The sequence below is a fragment of the Gracilinanus agilis genome, chromosome 4 (genome assembly GCF_016433145.1).
Source record: "Gracilinanus agilis isolate LMUSP501 chromosome 4, AgileGrace, whole genome shotgun sequence".
Lineage (NCBI taxonomy): Eukaryota > Metazoa > Chordata > Mammalia > Didelphimorphia > Didelphidae > Gracilinanus > Gracilinanus agilis.
In genome coordinates, this window is record NC_058133.1 from 227,189,947 (window position 1) to 227,204,259 (window position 14,313).

The 14,313-nt window shown below is 41.4% G+C and overlaps 1 protein-coding gene across 3 annotated transcripts in view; it reads right to left on the reverse strand.

Moving 5' to 3' along the window:
* Window positions 1-414: 414 nt before the first annotated feature.
* HGS (hepatocyte growth factor-regulated tyrosine kinase substrate) overlaps window positions 415-14,313 on the reverse strand; it is a 29,210-nt gene continuing 15,311 nt past the window's right edge. The window contains exons 9-22 of one of the 3 annotated variants that reach the window (XM_044672881.1): window positions 7,925-8,003; window positions 7,666-7,764; window positions 7,341-7,436; window positions 6,258-6,296; window positions 6,026-6,169; window positions 5,857-5,916; window positions 4,906-5,116; window positions 3,823-3,995; window positions 2,961-3,101; window positions 2,700-2,877; window positions 2,466-2,599; window positions 2,203-2,322; window positions 1,603-1,689; window positions 415-1,268 (exon numbers count right to left, since the gene is read on the reverse strand). In XM_044672881.1, coding sequence (XP_044528816.1) covers window positions 1,155-1,268; window positions 1,603-1,689; window positions 2,203-2,322; window positions 2,466-2,599; window positions 2,700-2,877; window positions 2,961-3,101; window positions 3,823-3,995; window positions 4,906-5,116; window positions 5,857-5,916; window positions 6,026-6,169; window positions 6,258-6,296; window positions 7,341-7,436; window positions 7,666-7,764; window positions 7,925-8,003 — 1,675 coding nt within the window. In that variant the 3' untranslated portion in view covers window positions 415-1,154. Of the gene's footprint in view, window positions 1,269-1,602; window positions 1,690-2,202; window positions 2,323-2,465; window positions 2,600-2,699; window positions 2,878-2,960; window positions 3,102-3,822; window positions 3,996-4,905; window positions 5,120-5,856; window positions 5,917-6,025; window positions 6,170-6,257; window positions 6,297-7,340; window positions 7,437-7,665; window positions 7,765-7,924; window positions 8,004-14,313 lie in introns of all 3 variants that reach the window. The other 2 variants (XM_044672879.1, XM_044672882.1) reach the window with 2 other exon arrangements.

Genomic DNA, 14,313 nt, shown 5'->3' on the forward strand with positions numbered 1-14,313 from the left:
CCTTTCATCAATTAAGAGAACGGGCGGAAGGGGCTCAAGTGGTAGTGGCCCTCGAAGCGGGTACAGAAGGGTCACTAGTTTGTCCCGGATACTTCTTTGGGGGTGGGGGAGGAGTGCTTTCTTTTGAGTCCCCAGCGTTTTGGGTCACTTGCGCGCAGTAGCTTTACAGGCTTATTGACCAACCAACCTTGAAATCCTAGGAAAACTCAAGTAGGGCTCAGGGCTTAGCAGCCAGCAAGGAACAGGGTTGGGAGGCCCCAGCTGCATTGGGTCTGGGCGCCATTTCTCGGCACAACACTACTTTCTGCCCAGAGGGTGAAGGCTTCTATTCATCCAGTGTTCAATCAGAAAGCCAGATTCTACTAGGAAAAACCTGCCCCTCCTCCAGCTATCAGAACAATGTCCCACTCATTCACACTTTTAAAATGCATTTTATTGTTTCCAGTCAGTTTATTAAAGACACTAAAAATGAGAAATGAGTGCTCAGAAGCAGAGGTGTACAGACCCCAACCTTTGGCCAGGTCCTATGACTCCTTGGAGCTAGCTAGCCTCTCTGAGAAGGGAGCCAGCTTTGGTCTATTCTATATCGTTCTATACATGTTCCCTTATGGCCTCCACAGCAGCTGGGGATCCACTCAACAAACACAAAGTAAAAGAGAATTCAGGCTGCATCTGAAGGTGGAGAAGAAACTACTTTCCAACCCAGTCCCCTGAAAAGCTCAAATGAAGCTCTTTTTATCTCTCCTGGGGGATTATCAGGGCCAGAATTCCCTTGGAAGGTGCTTCTAACCTCCTAACCCCCACCCTTCTTCTTTCACATGGGCCAGGCCTGGGAAAAGGAGTCAATTTCCAGAAATGGCACCAATGAGATGAATGATGGTGATGGGGACCTGGGAAATGAAGAAACTGCAGGAAGACAGAGAGGTGGCTTTGGTGAAAGGGAGATGTCCAGAAACCATGACCAAACATGACAATTCCATCTTCATTCTTAAGATTCCCCCTCTCTCAACCTGTACAGAGAAAGGACTACACAGCAACAGGCAGAGAATGAGGTGACAGAATAATGGCTAGTTAAGTACAGAAGTAATTTCTGATGAATCATAGTGTCATACTGGTATGGTGATCCCCCAACCCTACTGCCCCTTCCCCAAAGATCAGTCAAAGGAGATGAGCTGTGCCTCTCCACTGCCTGGGGCTGGCTGGCCCTGGGATGGAAGCTGCGCAGGCACAGGCGGCTGCTGCTGCAACGGGCCTCCTGGAGGTGCCAACTAGAGGGAAGAAAAGCAGACATTAGTTAAGAGTACTTAATTAGTTAATGACAAAGTACTATTTGATCAGTCTTCTTTTGCCCACTAGGACACAGCTCTAAAACCTTCAGGTTCTGGGACATTCACTTATCTGATAAAGAACCTCCACTGAGTGCTTATGTGTGTGCTGCTCAAACCCTATAGCTCATAAAGATTTCAGAGCAGACTGGCTTTGTTGTCACTCTTCTTGTTTGGACCCCCAAATCTAACGAAATTGTATTGAGGCTTTTTTAGAACAGTATTTTTCAAGGTCATACAGTTAATCAACCAACGGTGGGTGATGGAAAAGACTCACCTGTTGGTACATGGGCTGCTGTCCCGAGAGGTAGGGTTGCTGGGGTGGCATGGCTGGATCCTGGCCAGGGAGGGTAGTCATAAGATTCTAGGGATGAACAAAGGAAATACTAACCTTAAGAAATAAGCTGAAAGCCCAATACATCCTCAAGGCCTGGAGGATTGGAAGAACTTCAAGGATGAACATGAGGAAAATGGACTATCACCCTGTCACCTGAGCTCCTCAGGAGGAATGTTTTGGCCACCACACCTCTCCAAGATGGCCTACAAGGTGCTCTCTGAACTATCTCAGTGGAGGGTGGCCACATTAATGAAATAAAATGCCTGATGTTTGAAATATATGATCAGGAAGACTCAAAAGTAGGAAGGGGAAAGTGTTAGATGGGAGGAAAAGAGGGATCAGAAGGAAAAAGACCTTCCACCTGTGCTTAGCTCACCCCAACACCTGTTTCTATAGGAAGAAATGGCCCATGAAGCATAGAGGCACAAACTCCTCTCAGTTACTGCCCCTTCTTACTCCCTCAAAATGTTTTCTGCCTATCAAAGTCTTCATCTCTTACCTGTGGGGTAGCCCTTCCTAAACTATAAACCATGGTCTCACCTGCATGCTGTATGGCTGATATCCCATGGAGACGGACTGGTTCCCCATATAGCCCATTGTACTGGACTGTGGAGGCTGAGAAATGGGTGGGAGGCTCTGTGGGGCCTGGGAAGCGACATTCTGCAAAGGGAAGGTAAAGTAGGATAAGGTAAGGTTCCTGTGTGTCTGTGCCTCTGTAATAAGATAGGGACCCTGACTCTTCTCCCAAGAAAAAGGAGCTAAACTTTCTGCTTGCTCAGTAGGTAGTTATTCTACCTGCTTACCTGATAACCTTGTGTGGGGGTTGGCTGGTAGGAAGAATAGGCTGGATTTGTGGTGGGCACAGGCTGCCCCTGCTGAGTTGCTTGCCCACCACCTGCCCCTGTTTGGTACATATAGGCGCTCACCATATTAGGATCTGTAGCAGAAAAAAAAAAAAGGAGGATGTCCAAATTTAACATGCTTTCCTGTCTATATACCAGTGGCCTGATGACCCTGTGAAACCCATATCCCATTACCTGTTCCAGCCACTGGCATGCTAGGATAGGGTCCACTGCCTGCCTGTGCTGGCTGGTTCATGTATACTGTGTGCATAGGGGAGCCCTCCACTGAGCCTGCTGGGCTAAAGGTACCAGGGAAATTTGTAGGGCCAGAAGGCTGGTATATCACTCCACCTGTTGGGGGCATGGCCTGTAGCTAATAAAAGGAAAAATAAGAGGTTATTAGAGATAGGACGTTTAGAAAAAAATGCCTGATTGAAGATAGAATGAGTAGCATACCTGGGCATAAGGCAAGGAGAAAGCTGGCATCTGTGCTCGCATCTGAATTGTTTGCTTCTGCTGTTCCAGGCGCATCTGCCGCTCTTTTTCCTGCTCCTGTAGGCGCTGAATGGCCAGCTGCCTTTGCATCTCCAGGTATTCCTGGAGAGAAAGCAGGATTGACAAGGCATCCTGTCAGTACCTTCCCTGGAAATCGGGAGTCATAGCATAAACACTGATGACTTGGAAATTACTAACGGAAAGAACATTTAGAATTAAAGATCCAGGTTTAAATTCTGACTCAAGTATTCATAGACTGTGCAATCTTAGACAAGTCATATTAATGTCTCTGAGCTTCAGTTTCCTCATAGATTAAAATGAGGAAAATACCACTCCATTTTATAGTCTTTTTGAGGAAATCATTTTGTAAACCTGGAGGGGCTATACAAATGCAAACTGGAACTCAGAAACCATAAACCTGCATCCTCTTCCCTAGCAACACATGAGGGCTAGAATCATGGAATCCTGAAATTGAAAGGGACCTAAGGCTTTTGACTTCAAGCCTGTCTATACCTGGATGCCTACCTGAAGAGGCACCACTACAACATTAAGGTCATACAACATACCTGCCCTAGGGCAGGGGGAGCTGCACTCTGGAGGGATCCCACCCTGCTTCTGCACACTTGGCCCTCACTATTTCTAGGCTTGAGCTCTTAAGGCAAAGCAGAATAGGTTTACTACTTCTTCCACATGGTGACTAATCCTGCAAGAGGCTCAGTCATTTATGGTAAATTGTCTTTTCTTTAAGCTATACAGTTTTTGAAAAGGACTGGCCCTCTGCACCTAAACATTGCTCCTAGGGAAGCATTCAGGACTTGCTCACCTGCTTCTTCTGCCTCATGATTTCTAGCTTCTGGGCCAGCTGGATCTGGCGCTGACGCTCTGCTTCTTCAGCTGCCTGGCGCAGTTTCTCCCTGTGCTCCTCTCGGAGAGCATTGAGTGCTCCCCGAGCATCTCGGATCTGGGCCAGTTTATCTTGGAGTCCCTCATAATACACTGTGGGGGGAGGGGCAAAAATAGCAAGTTTGAATGCCAAACACGAAACTGAGGCCCGACCAATGGTGCTGCTGGGTCATCACCATCCCGCACACACTAGGACAGTTCCTGCCCCAGCCAACACTTGAGCAGAGCCCTCCCAGGACAAGAACAGGACTGGACTGTCTCCCTCCATATCATCACCAAGATCAAGGTGAAGAGAAGCACAGCCAACACATTCTGCCAAGCCTGTGTGAGGCCTCTGCTAAAGTGTGGGCACCCAATGCAGGAGATCCCCAAAGTCTGAGCTACCTCTAATATGCTCTAATGACCCTCAGGGTATGTGAGGGGACTCATAGGAGGCAATAAGCTCAGGGGGCCAAGTACTGTATGTAGGGCCATTTGGTAGGCATCACAGTGCCTAATAGATGGCTATATGCCTAGAGTGTGCATGTAATAAATATTCGCTGATTGAGTGCCGGGTCTGAAAAATAACTAGTCTCTGAACACGCACATGATGCATAACTTGATATTTTTTTCACCATAACCAAAATTAGTTGTTTTGGGGGAAGAGAGGGCATGGTAACAGTAATCTAGTCTCCCTGGGAGAGGGGGCAATGCAATCCTTGCTTCCAGGGAGGCTGGGAAGGGAAAGGCAGTTCAGACATGACCCTTGGGTTGTGAAGGCTGAACTACCCTTGTTCTCTATTACTATCCTGGAAGCAAAACCCCATTCAACCTGCACTAGTTAAAGGTGACATGGCATCAGGAAACAAAATTTCTTGACTGAACAAGTATAATGGAAAAGACTGTTGGTTCTAACTTCCAACAAGAAAGAATTCCAAATGTTGGATGTGACAGACACTTTGGGTCATACTGGGTAGTAGGGTAAGGTTGGAGTGGAGCTCAAGAGGGCCCAGAAATCACGTACACCTTCGCTCATCCAGCTGGTTGAGCAGCTCCAGCAGCTGAGGGTGCATGTTATTTATAGACTGGAAGAGGGAGAGCACAGCCGAGTCATTGGTAATGCTTCGTCCCCTCATGTGGTTACTCTTCATGCGGTTAACAAAGGTGGTGACAGCATTCTGTAGGGCCTTCAGGAATTGCTCATGGTTCTCCTCAGACTCCCCATTCTGGTACTGCTGCTGGAAACAAAGTGTAGGAGATTGCCAAGCACCACTCACAGCTTCATAAGCTAAGATTTAGTAGCCCCAGACTTTCTAGGGCAGGGAACCAGTCTATCTAATAGGCCTTCAGAGCACTGAAACATTAGAGGGCAGCTAATTACTCAACATTTTATGATAAATCCTTTCTTCTCTCTATGGTGGGAGGTAGAGAGCCTCTTTTAACTCTACAGGGCCCCAGTTCTTACTCTCGTCTAACAAACCCAGAATGCCAGAGGATAACTATTGTGGGACAAACACTGAGGAACTAACATTCTACTTCCCTTGGGATGGCTCCAGGCAAGATCTGAACCCTGGGGCTCATCCTAGGGCAGGCTCAAGCTAATTCTAGGTCTCCAGGCCACAACTGGCATTCTAGACCCATTCTAACCACTAGTTCACTTTCTATAACAAACCCACTTCCCCTCAGGTCCTTAGGGTCAAGATTTCAATCAAGTTAGAAATGTAGGATCCATAAATAAATGACCCAGATCCCATTCCTGGGGCTGGAATCAACACAATCCTGAGCAAAGGGAAGTCACGGTGGATCAGTCAGGACATCCCTTTCACAGTGGCATTTGTCTCCTGCTTGTTTACTTCAAGGCCTTTTTCTGGGGTGCCTGACCCCAGAAGGGAGCAGGCTGGTTGATCCCTTGTAGATTTCTTGCTGAGATGGACAACATTATTAAGCCTATGGGCTGGGCCAAGCAACAGCTTACCTCACTAAAGGGGCCACCGGAGGGAGTTATGGGCTGAGAGTCTGTTTCCGGGAGGGGAGTCTGGAAGAGACCAGAGGTTCAGTGGGGGCCTGTCATCTTAAATCTTTCCCCCAGATCCTCCCCGCAATGGTGGGACACATGGACGAGCAGCTGGGGGCTACCCTGCTACCTCTAGCATGTTTACTGGGGTGGTATGTCCCTCTGTAGGCTGTGGAGCAGAATCTGCCAGTGGAGCAGGGGCTGATGGTGTGGGGCTCTTTTGAACTTCTTCTTGTTTTTTCTCCCAATAGTTCCGGTTGAGGTACCGAGCAAGCTGCAAGAAGGAACAGAGGGGAAAAGTCACATCCTTGAGCCAGGAAAAAGAAGGCAAGACAGTATAGAACAAATAGTCATGCCCCTACCTCAGGATCAATATCCTCAGCCAAGGGGGCGGATGAGTTCTGTGAAATAAAAAGAGGATATTCTGAGAGTCACTCCCTACAAAGAAAACGGTCACTACATCATAATTAAAACACCCACAGTGGACGACAGTTGAGAACATTGCCCATGCAATAGGAGGCACAGAGGACAAGCCCAGGACTAAGTATATGCTACTCCTCCTGCTCCCTCATTCACACCCACAGACCCTTGGGGAGCATTCCTTATAAAAAGCCACAGATTCAAACAGTAAATTACAGATGATTTAGCAAATGCCCAGCTCTTATCTCAACCCCTTTGCTTAAACCCCCCCCCACAGGCTGACACTGAATAAAGCCCCAACTCTCATTATTCAGCATTCGATGGGACAACTTTGCTCCATCCCAGTCTTTTCTCCAGCAAGATTCCTTTAAGCACTCCACATTACAGTCAAATGGAAACATCTGTCATCTTCTGAACACGTTTCTACTTTCCCACCATTCTGCATGTTTATGAATTCCTCTGCCTAGAATACCCTCCTGACCATCTCTGCTTGCTAGAATACTGTGATATCCCCTTCAAGACCCAGCTAAAATAACATTTTCATGAAACTTTCCGAGACTCCCTTTACTTGCCATAGCTAGAAATGATATTTTCTTGCTTTTCAATCATATTTCATCTTATGGTGTTCATCTGACTTGTATTATTTATGTGTATTCTTCCCATCTTCCACTAAACTATGGAAAATAAGGGCAGGAACCATGGCATAGTCTTGCTGCATCTATCCATGAAACTCGACATAATATTCTTCATTGTAGTGCCTTTCAAATTTAAAATCCTGATTCCTTTAAAAAGAGCTATAAGGTTCAGTAAGTATGAGAGTCTGGGCATCCTTGGTGACTTTGAAATGATTATACTCTTTTGGTCAGGTAATAAAATGAAATGTCCTTTTGGAGATAGCTCTTTAAAGGAAGAAGGCAACTTCATCTTGAAAATGTAAAAAAAGAAAAACATACACTGCCCTCCTGACTGAAGAAAAAGCTTCAAGTTGGTCTGGTTGTGCTAGAATTATACAAAAGGGAACTTACCACAGGAGAAGAATACAGGGTGCTAGCAGGGGGTGCAGATGAGGTCACAGGGGTGGGCTCTGCCTTTGGATACATGGTATACGTTGTCTTTTGCCTCTGAAAGAAGAATGGAAAGTAAAGTTTTTCAGAAAAGAGTGATGAAGCGGGACAAGTGGAAAATTCCTTCTTTCCACCTAACACCTCTACAAGTGAATCCTTGGCCCCTTGAACCCATGTCAACAAAGCCAAGTGAAAACTTGAGGACCTTGTTCAGGCAGGGGCTGGATTAACAATGCTTTCTTTGTAATTTAGGGGCCCTCCTACCCCCATGGGCTCACTTACTCACCATCCTCTCCTTTTCCTCAGCCTCTGACTGTGACAAGGCGATGGCCAGCTGCAGCTCTTCTTCCTCCTGCAGAGCTGTCTCATCTCTCTTGGGAGGCAACTAAGCACAGAAAGAGATGTGTAAGAGGCTAATTCAGGGAAGATCAATCATACAAGACCCCTTGGAAAGTGAAAGGAGGAACAGGAGAGCAGGAGGTGGGAACTCTGCTGCTTCCCAAGGCCAAGGGCAGGGAGAGGCTGCTAATGGAGAACCTCTGTACCTGAGACTGCTGGGACAGAGGGCTGGTCAGGTACTCTGGTGGCAGCTCTGTTGTAGAGCTGGCTTTACCTTCAGCCTTCCTACATGAAAAAGAGCACAAAAGGGAGTGAGTGATGGAAAATGCTCTTCGAAGTAGCAATGCCCTAACTTCCCACATGGAGTCACCCCTAAAACCAAATTGACAACTATGTATTTCCTAGGAGTTTTCCAAGTATATTAGATTAGAAAGGAATGAAAAAGACACAAGACACAATTGGTCTCATTACTTTATAGGCAATTAGAAGTAATAATATTTGAATTAATTTATCTTAAAAAATTTGCGGTATCAGTACCAGATCTCAAATTACAAAGCAGTAATCATTAAAACAATTGGGTTCTTAGTAAAAAAAAAAAAAGGCAAAGTTAATGTGTGGAAGAGATAAGCTACCCAACCAAAATAGTAGTATTTTTATTTATTTATGTGGTAGATAAGCTACCAAAGCAGTAGCTTAGTGTTAGATAACCCCAAGACCCAAGGTATTGGGGAAAGATCTTATCAAAACAGCTATTAAAACTGGATCACTGAGGCAGTTAGGTGGCTCTGTGGACAAAGTCAAGCCCGAAGATGGGAAATCCTGGGTTCAGATCTAACCTCAGACACTTCCTAGTTGTGTGAACACCTGGCACGTCACTTAACCCAACTGTCTCACCACACTTCTGCCCTGGAACCAATGCTTATAACAATTATAAGACAGAAAAAGTACAGGTTTAAAAAAACAACTGAATGACATAATTTAGTTTAAAAAAAAAAAAAACGGAAAAAAAAAACTAGATGACAGTATGGCAAAAGCTAAGAAATGCTCCAAATGGAGAGTTAACTTAAATACAAAGTTACATCATAACTTAGAGAAGCATGATTGGTAAGGTAAAAGATAATGATTAAACAAGAAATAGAGAAAATCACACAAGTTAAATGAAAAATATTGATTAAATAAAACTGTTAATTTTTTGCATATACACAAATCTCTCGTGGTAACAATCAAGAAGCAAAGAGGTAACTGTGAAAAACCTTAAAAAAAAAATTATTTATTTATGACCAAACAAGAGATAGAGAACATTTCAAGATGTAAAATGAATAATTTGGATTATATTAAATTAAAAAGGTTTTATATAAACAAAACCAATATAGCCAAGATTAGAAGGGAAGAAACAAACTGGGAAAAAATTTCTATAACAGATTTCTCTGATAAAAGTCTCATTTCTCAAACATATAAAGAATTAAGTCAAATTTATAAAAAAAAATCCTAGTCATTACTAATTGATAAATGGTCAAAGGCTATGAATACACAATTTTCAGATAAAGAAATCAAAGCTATCAATAATCATATGAAAAAACATTCTAAACCCCTCTTGATTAAAGAAATGCAAATTAAAATAATTCTAAGGTACTACCACACACCTATCAGATTGGCCAATATGACAGTAAAGGAAAATGATATACATTGGGGGGAATGTGGCAAAACTGGGACACTAACACACTGCTGGTGGAGTTTTGTACTGACCCAACCGTTCTGGAGGGCAATCTGGAATTATGCCCAAAGGGCTATAAACAATGCATACCCTTTGATCCAGTAATACCACTATTATGTCTGTATCCCAAAGAGATAAAAAAATAAAATGGGAAGAACCTGTTTCTACAAAAATATTTATAGTTGCTCTTTTTGTGGTGGCAAAGAATTGGAAACTAAAGGGATGTTCCTCAATTGGAGAATGGCTGGACAAATTGTGGTAAATGATGGTGATGGAATATTATTATGCTTTAAGGAATGATGAACAGAATGATTTCAGAAAGAGCTGAAAAGACCTACGTGAACTAATACAGAGTGAAATAAGCAGAACCAGGAAAACATTGTACATAGTAACAGTAATTATTGTGTAATGCTCAAATGTGATAGATTTGACTACTATCAGCAAAACAATGATCCAGAACAATTCTGGGAGATGTATGGAAAAAAAAATGCTATCCACCTCCAGAGAAAGAACTGCTGAAGTAGGAATGCAGATCAAAGCATATGATTGATTGATCATTTATTTATTTGGATATATATATGTTTGGGGGTTTTGGTTTTATAAGATTATTCACTTTCAAAAATGAATACTACAGAAATATGTTTTGTGTGATAATACATGCATAAACCAGATTAAATTGCTTGCCAACTCTGGGAGGTAGGAGGGAAGAAGAGAGAGAGACAATTTGGATCATGTAACTTCAGAAAAGTTAGGTGGAAACTTGTAATTAAATTAAAACGAATAAAATAAAATCTAAATAAACAAATAAATAAATCTCTTTGATATTTATCATATTTCATTTCCAAGATATATAAGGCCCTAATTCAAATATATCAGATTAAGAATGATGCTCCAAAGGAAAAATGGTCAATGAATAGGAAAATAAGCAGTTTTCTAAGGAAGAAATCAATAATCATATGAAAAAATTATCTAAATCACTAAAAATGAGAGAAACACAAATTTAAGTAACTTTTGGGTTTCCAGGGACAATAGAGAATGTTGGAGGGTTTGTGAGAACACAGGTATATAATGTGCAGCCATTTTGGAAAGCAATTCTAAACTATGTCCACAAAGTTGCCATAATGTACTGACCTACTCTTTAAACTAGTTATAGCACTATTAGGCCTATACCCTCAAAGAAACCAAGGAAAGAAGAAAAGGATCTAAATATATAAAAATATCTACAATAGCTCTTGTAGTCAACCAAAACATCAAAACTAAGGGACTAAGGGGGCAGCTGGGTAGCTCAGTGGATTGAGAGCCAGGCCTAGAGACAGGAGGTCCTAGGTTCAAATCTGACCTCAGACATTTTCCAGCTGTGTTACCCTGGGCAAGTCACTTGACCCCCATTGCCTACCCTTACTACTCTTCTTCTGCCTTGGAGCCAGTACACACTATTGGCTCCAAGATAGAAGGTAAGGGTTTAAAAAAAAACAAAGAAAAAAAACTAAGGGACTGTCCTATTGGGAAGAATGAGTTGTTATATATGAAGAGGTAATTTGAACAATACCACTACCTGGTTTTAGATACTTTTTTATACTTGTAGAGTATTTTACTCCTGTTCCTAAATAAATTCTGGTACATGAAAGTAATAGATTATTATTGTACCACAAGAAATGAACAATTTCAGAAGGAACTGAGAAGATCTTTATCAAATGATTCAGAGTGAACAGAATTAGAATAATTTATACAATGCGAACAAATCCAATAGAGCTAAAATTGGAAAGGAAATAGTTAACTGGGGAAAAATCTCTGTAGGCCTAGTACTCTATACACTGTGCCACCCTGAAGCAAATCTCTTTGAAAAGGGTCTCATTTCCAGGATATATTAGGAAATGAATTAAATGTTTAAGAATAAAAGTTATTCAAAGAACTGGAAATTGAGGGAATACCCATTAATTGGAACAAGTTATGGTAAATGATTGTGATGGAATACCATTGTGTTATAAGAAATAAGAGTGAAGATAGATATGAACTGAGCAGAACAAGGAGAACATTGTACACAGTAACAGTTATACTGTAAGGATGATCAACAATGATCCAAGGCAATTCCAAAGGACCAATGATGAAAAATGCTATTAACCTTCTGGAGAGAGAACTGATAAATTCTGAGAATTGCTTGAAGCATACTTTTAAAAAAGCTTTCTTTATTTTTCTCGTGTGATGTACATATGTTTTCTCTTGCAACATGACCAATAAGGGACACATGTTTTGCATGACTTTACATTCATAATAGATACCATATTGCTTGCCTTCTCAAGAACTGAGGGGTGAGAGAAAAGAAGAAACTCTGGAACTCAAAATTTTTAAATGAAATGTTAAAAAAAATTTTAGATGTAATTGAGAAATATTTAATAAAAAAATAAAATATATTTTAATAAGAATAAGAGTCATTCCCCAATTGATAAATGGTCTAAGGATATAAAGAGGCAATTCTAAAAGGAAGAAAGTAAGGTTATGTACAGCCATATGAAAAAATGCTCCAAATCAAAAATAGAGAAATGAGAATTAAAGCAATTTAAGTTCCACTTCAGTCAGTCAGTCCATAAACATTTGTCAAGTGCCTACGATGTGCCAGTGCTAATCATTATATCACAATCATTAGATTAGCACTGACAAAAAAGAAAATAATGAAGATCAGAGAGACTACAGGAAAATGGGTATATTGATGCATAATTGGTGGAACTATAAATCAGTTCAGCTGTTTTGGAAAGCAATTTGGAACCATGTACAAAAATGACTAAAGAGTGAATGTCCTTTAACTCGGCTATATTAACACTAAGCCTAAAGAAATCAAAGAAGAAAAAGTGCTGTATTGTATAAAAATATTCTTAGCAGCTGTTTTTGTAGTAGTAAAAAATTCAAAACTGATAAGGTGCCCATCAATTAAGGAACAGTTGAACAAATTGTAATATAGGATGGTAATGGAATACTACTGTGTTGTAAAAAATTAGGAAAAACATGGTATCAAAAAGACATGGAAAAATTTGTGTGAAGTAATACAGAAGTGAGTAGAACAAGAACAATTTGATATTATACTATAACATCAAAAGTACAAAAACAAACAATTTTCAAAGACTTAAGAATGCTTATCACATAAATTACCAATCATGGTTGCAGTTAACTGAGAAAGAATGCATCTCACCTCATGGTAGAACTGATGGCCTAATATATACAAGACAAGAAGTGCATTTTTGGATATGACCAACGTGGGAATTTGTTTGCCACACTAGGCAAAAATGTACTAACGGATTTCATTTTTCTTTTAAAAAAATTTTGCTTAGTTGGGGTGAGGACTTTTGATGGCATGGTCAGATTGATACTTTTTTAAAGTATCTTTAATCTGGAGAATTAAAAAACAATTTGGGGTAAAGAATCGCAAGATCTAGATCTGACCTGAAATCTCAAGTCTAAATTTTGCACATGAGTAGCTAGTACAGGGATTATTGATGAGGAAACAGGTAGAACGAGTAATGTATCCCACTATGATAATTAGATTAAGTCTACACTGCCCATCTTTAGATTTAATCACCAAAGGTGAGAACACTTCTAATTCTGGGAAGTCCATAAACCACATGTACTAGATTGGGTGACAAATCAGAATCAACTAACCACCCCTTAGGCAGTAGTACTATGAGAATCGTCTATTGTGATTGGACATGCAAATTAGGAGGGAGGCACAGGAAGTGATGCATAAGTGACCCCTTTAAAAAGAGGGAGTTGAGTGAATGAGAGGTCTTCAGTGGAAGAGAGCATCTGGTGAAAGACCTTTTCTGGTTCATGGAGGAGTGTTGGAATGCTGAGACCTTGGTGAGAATGCTTTAAATATCTTCTTTGAATTCCACGTGGTGAGTTTAAAGACTGACTGAATCTTCCTGAACTTCTCTTAAGAAATTTCTTTTAGTAGACTCTGTGAATGAAGTTTGTCCTGAGGGACCTCTGGCCCTCTAACTCTTGGCTGAAGGTTAAGAACTACCTGGATTAATTAAAGGATTGTAATAAATTACCTACTGGGATAGATTCTTATTTCCTTATTTTTCTCTCTCTCTTCCTAATTGTAAATAAACTTCCATAAAAGTCAATTTTGACTAGATTATTCTTAATTGAGGATTGATAATAAATAGTTCAATCCTCTGGCGACCATCTTTTAATATATTGAACCCCCCCAAAAAAATCTCTCCCCCCGCCCTTATACCACCCAGGTCATATTAATAGCACTCAGAATCATTAGAGTCAATCATTATACTCCCTATGGGACCTTGCCCAGCCACTAAGATTTCCTTCAATTCATCAGCATCACCACAGTATTGGGATGAAAACCCAAGTCTCTTAACTTCCAGTCTAGGGCTCTCTCTATTATACCACACTGCCTTGAATCTAAGACTTCTGATTTGTACCCCAAGGATTCTTTCTGAAAAAGGACAGAATCTCACTGTGTATGTTGTATAAGTGCAATCTTACACACATAATCTTACACAAGCATGTCTAACTTACATCCAGCCAGACATGTCAAGAGAGATAAAGGCAAGGGGCAACTAGGTGGCTGAGGGGATAGAGAAACAGGTGTAAAAACGGGAGGCTCTGGTTTCTGGAACCAATACTTAGTATCAGTCCTAAGATGGAAGGTAAGGGTCCTTTACCTTTTGTCTTAGAATCAATACTCTGTATTGGTTCCAAGGCAAAAGAGTGGTAAGGGCTAGGCAATGGCAATCACGATGACTTGCCCAGGGTCACACAGCTAGGAAGTGTCTGAGGCCATATTTGAATCCAGGATCTCCTATCACTAGGCCTGATTCTCAATCCACTGAGCTGCCCCACAAGGGAAGGGAGAGGGAGGGGGGT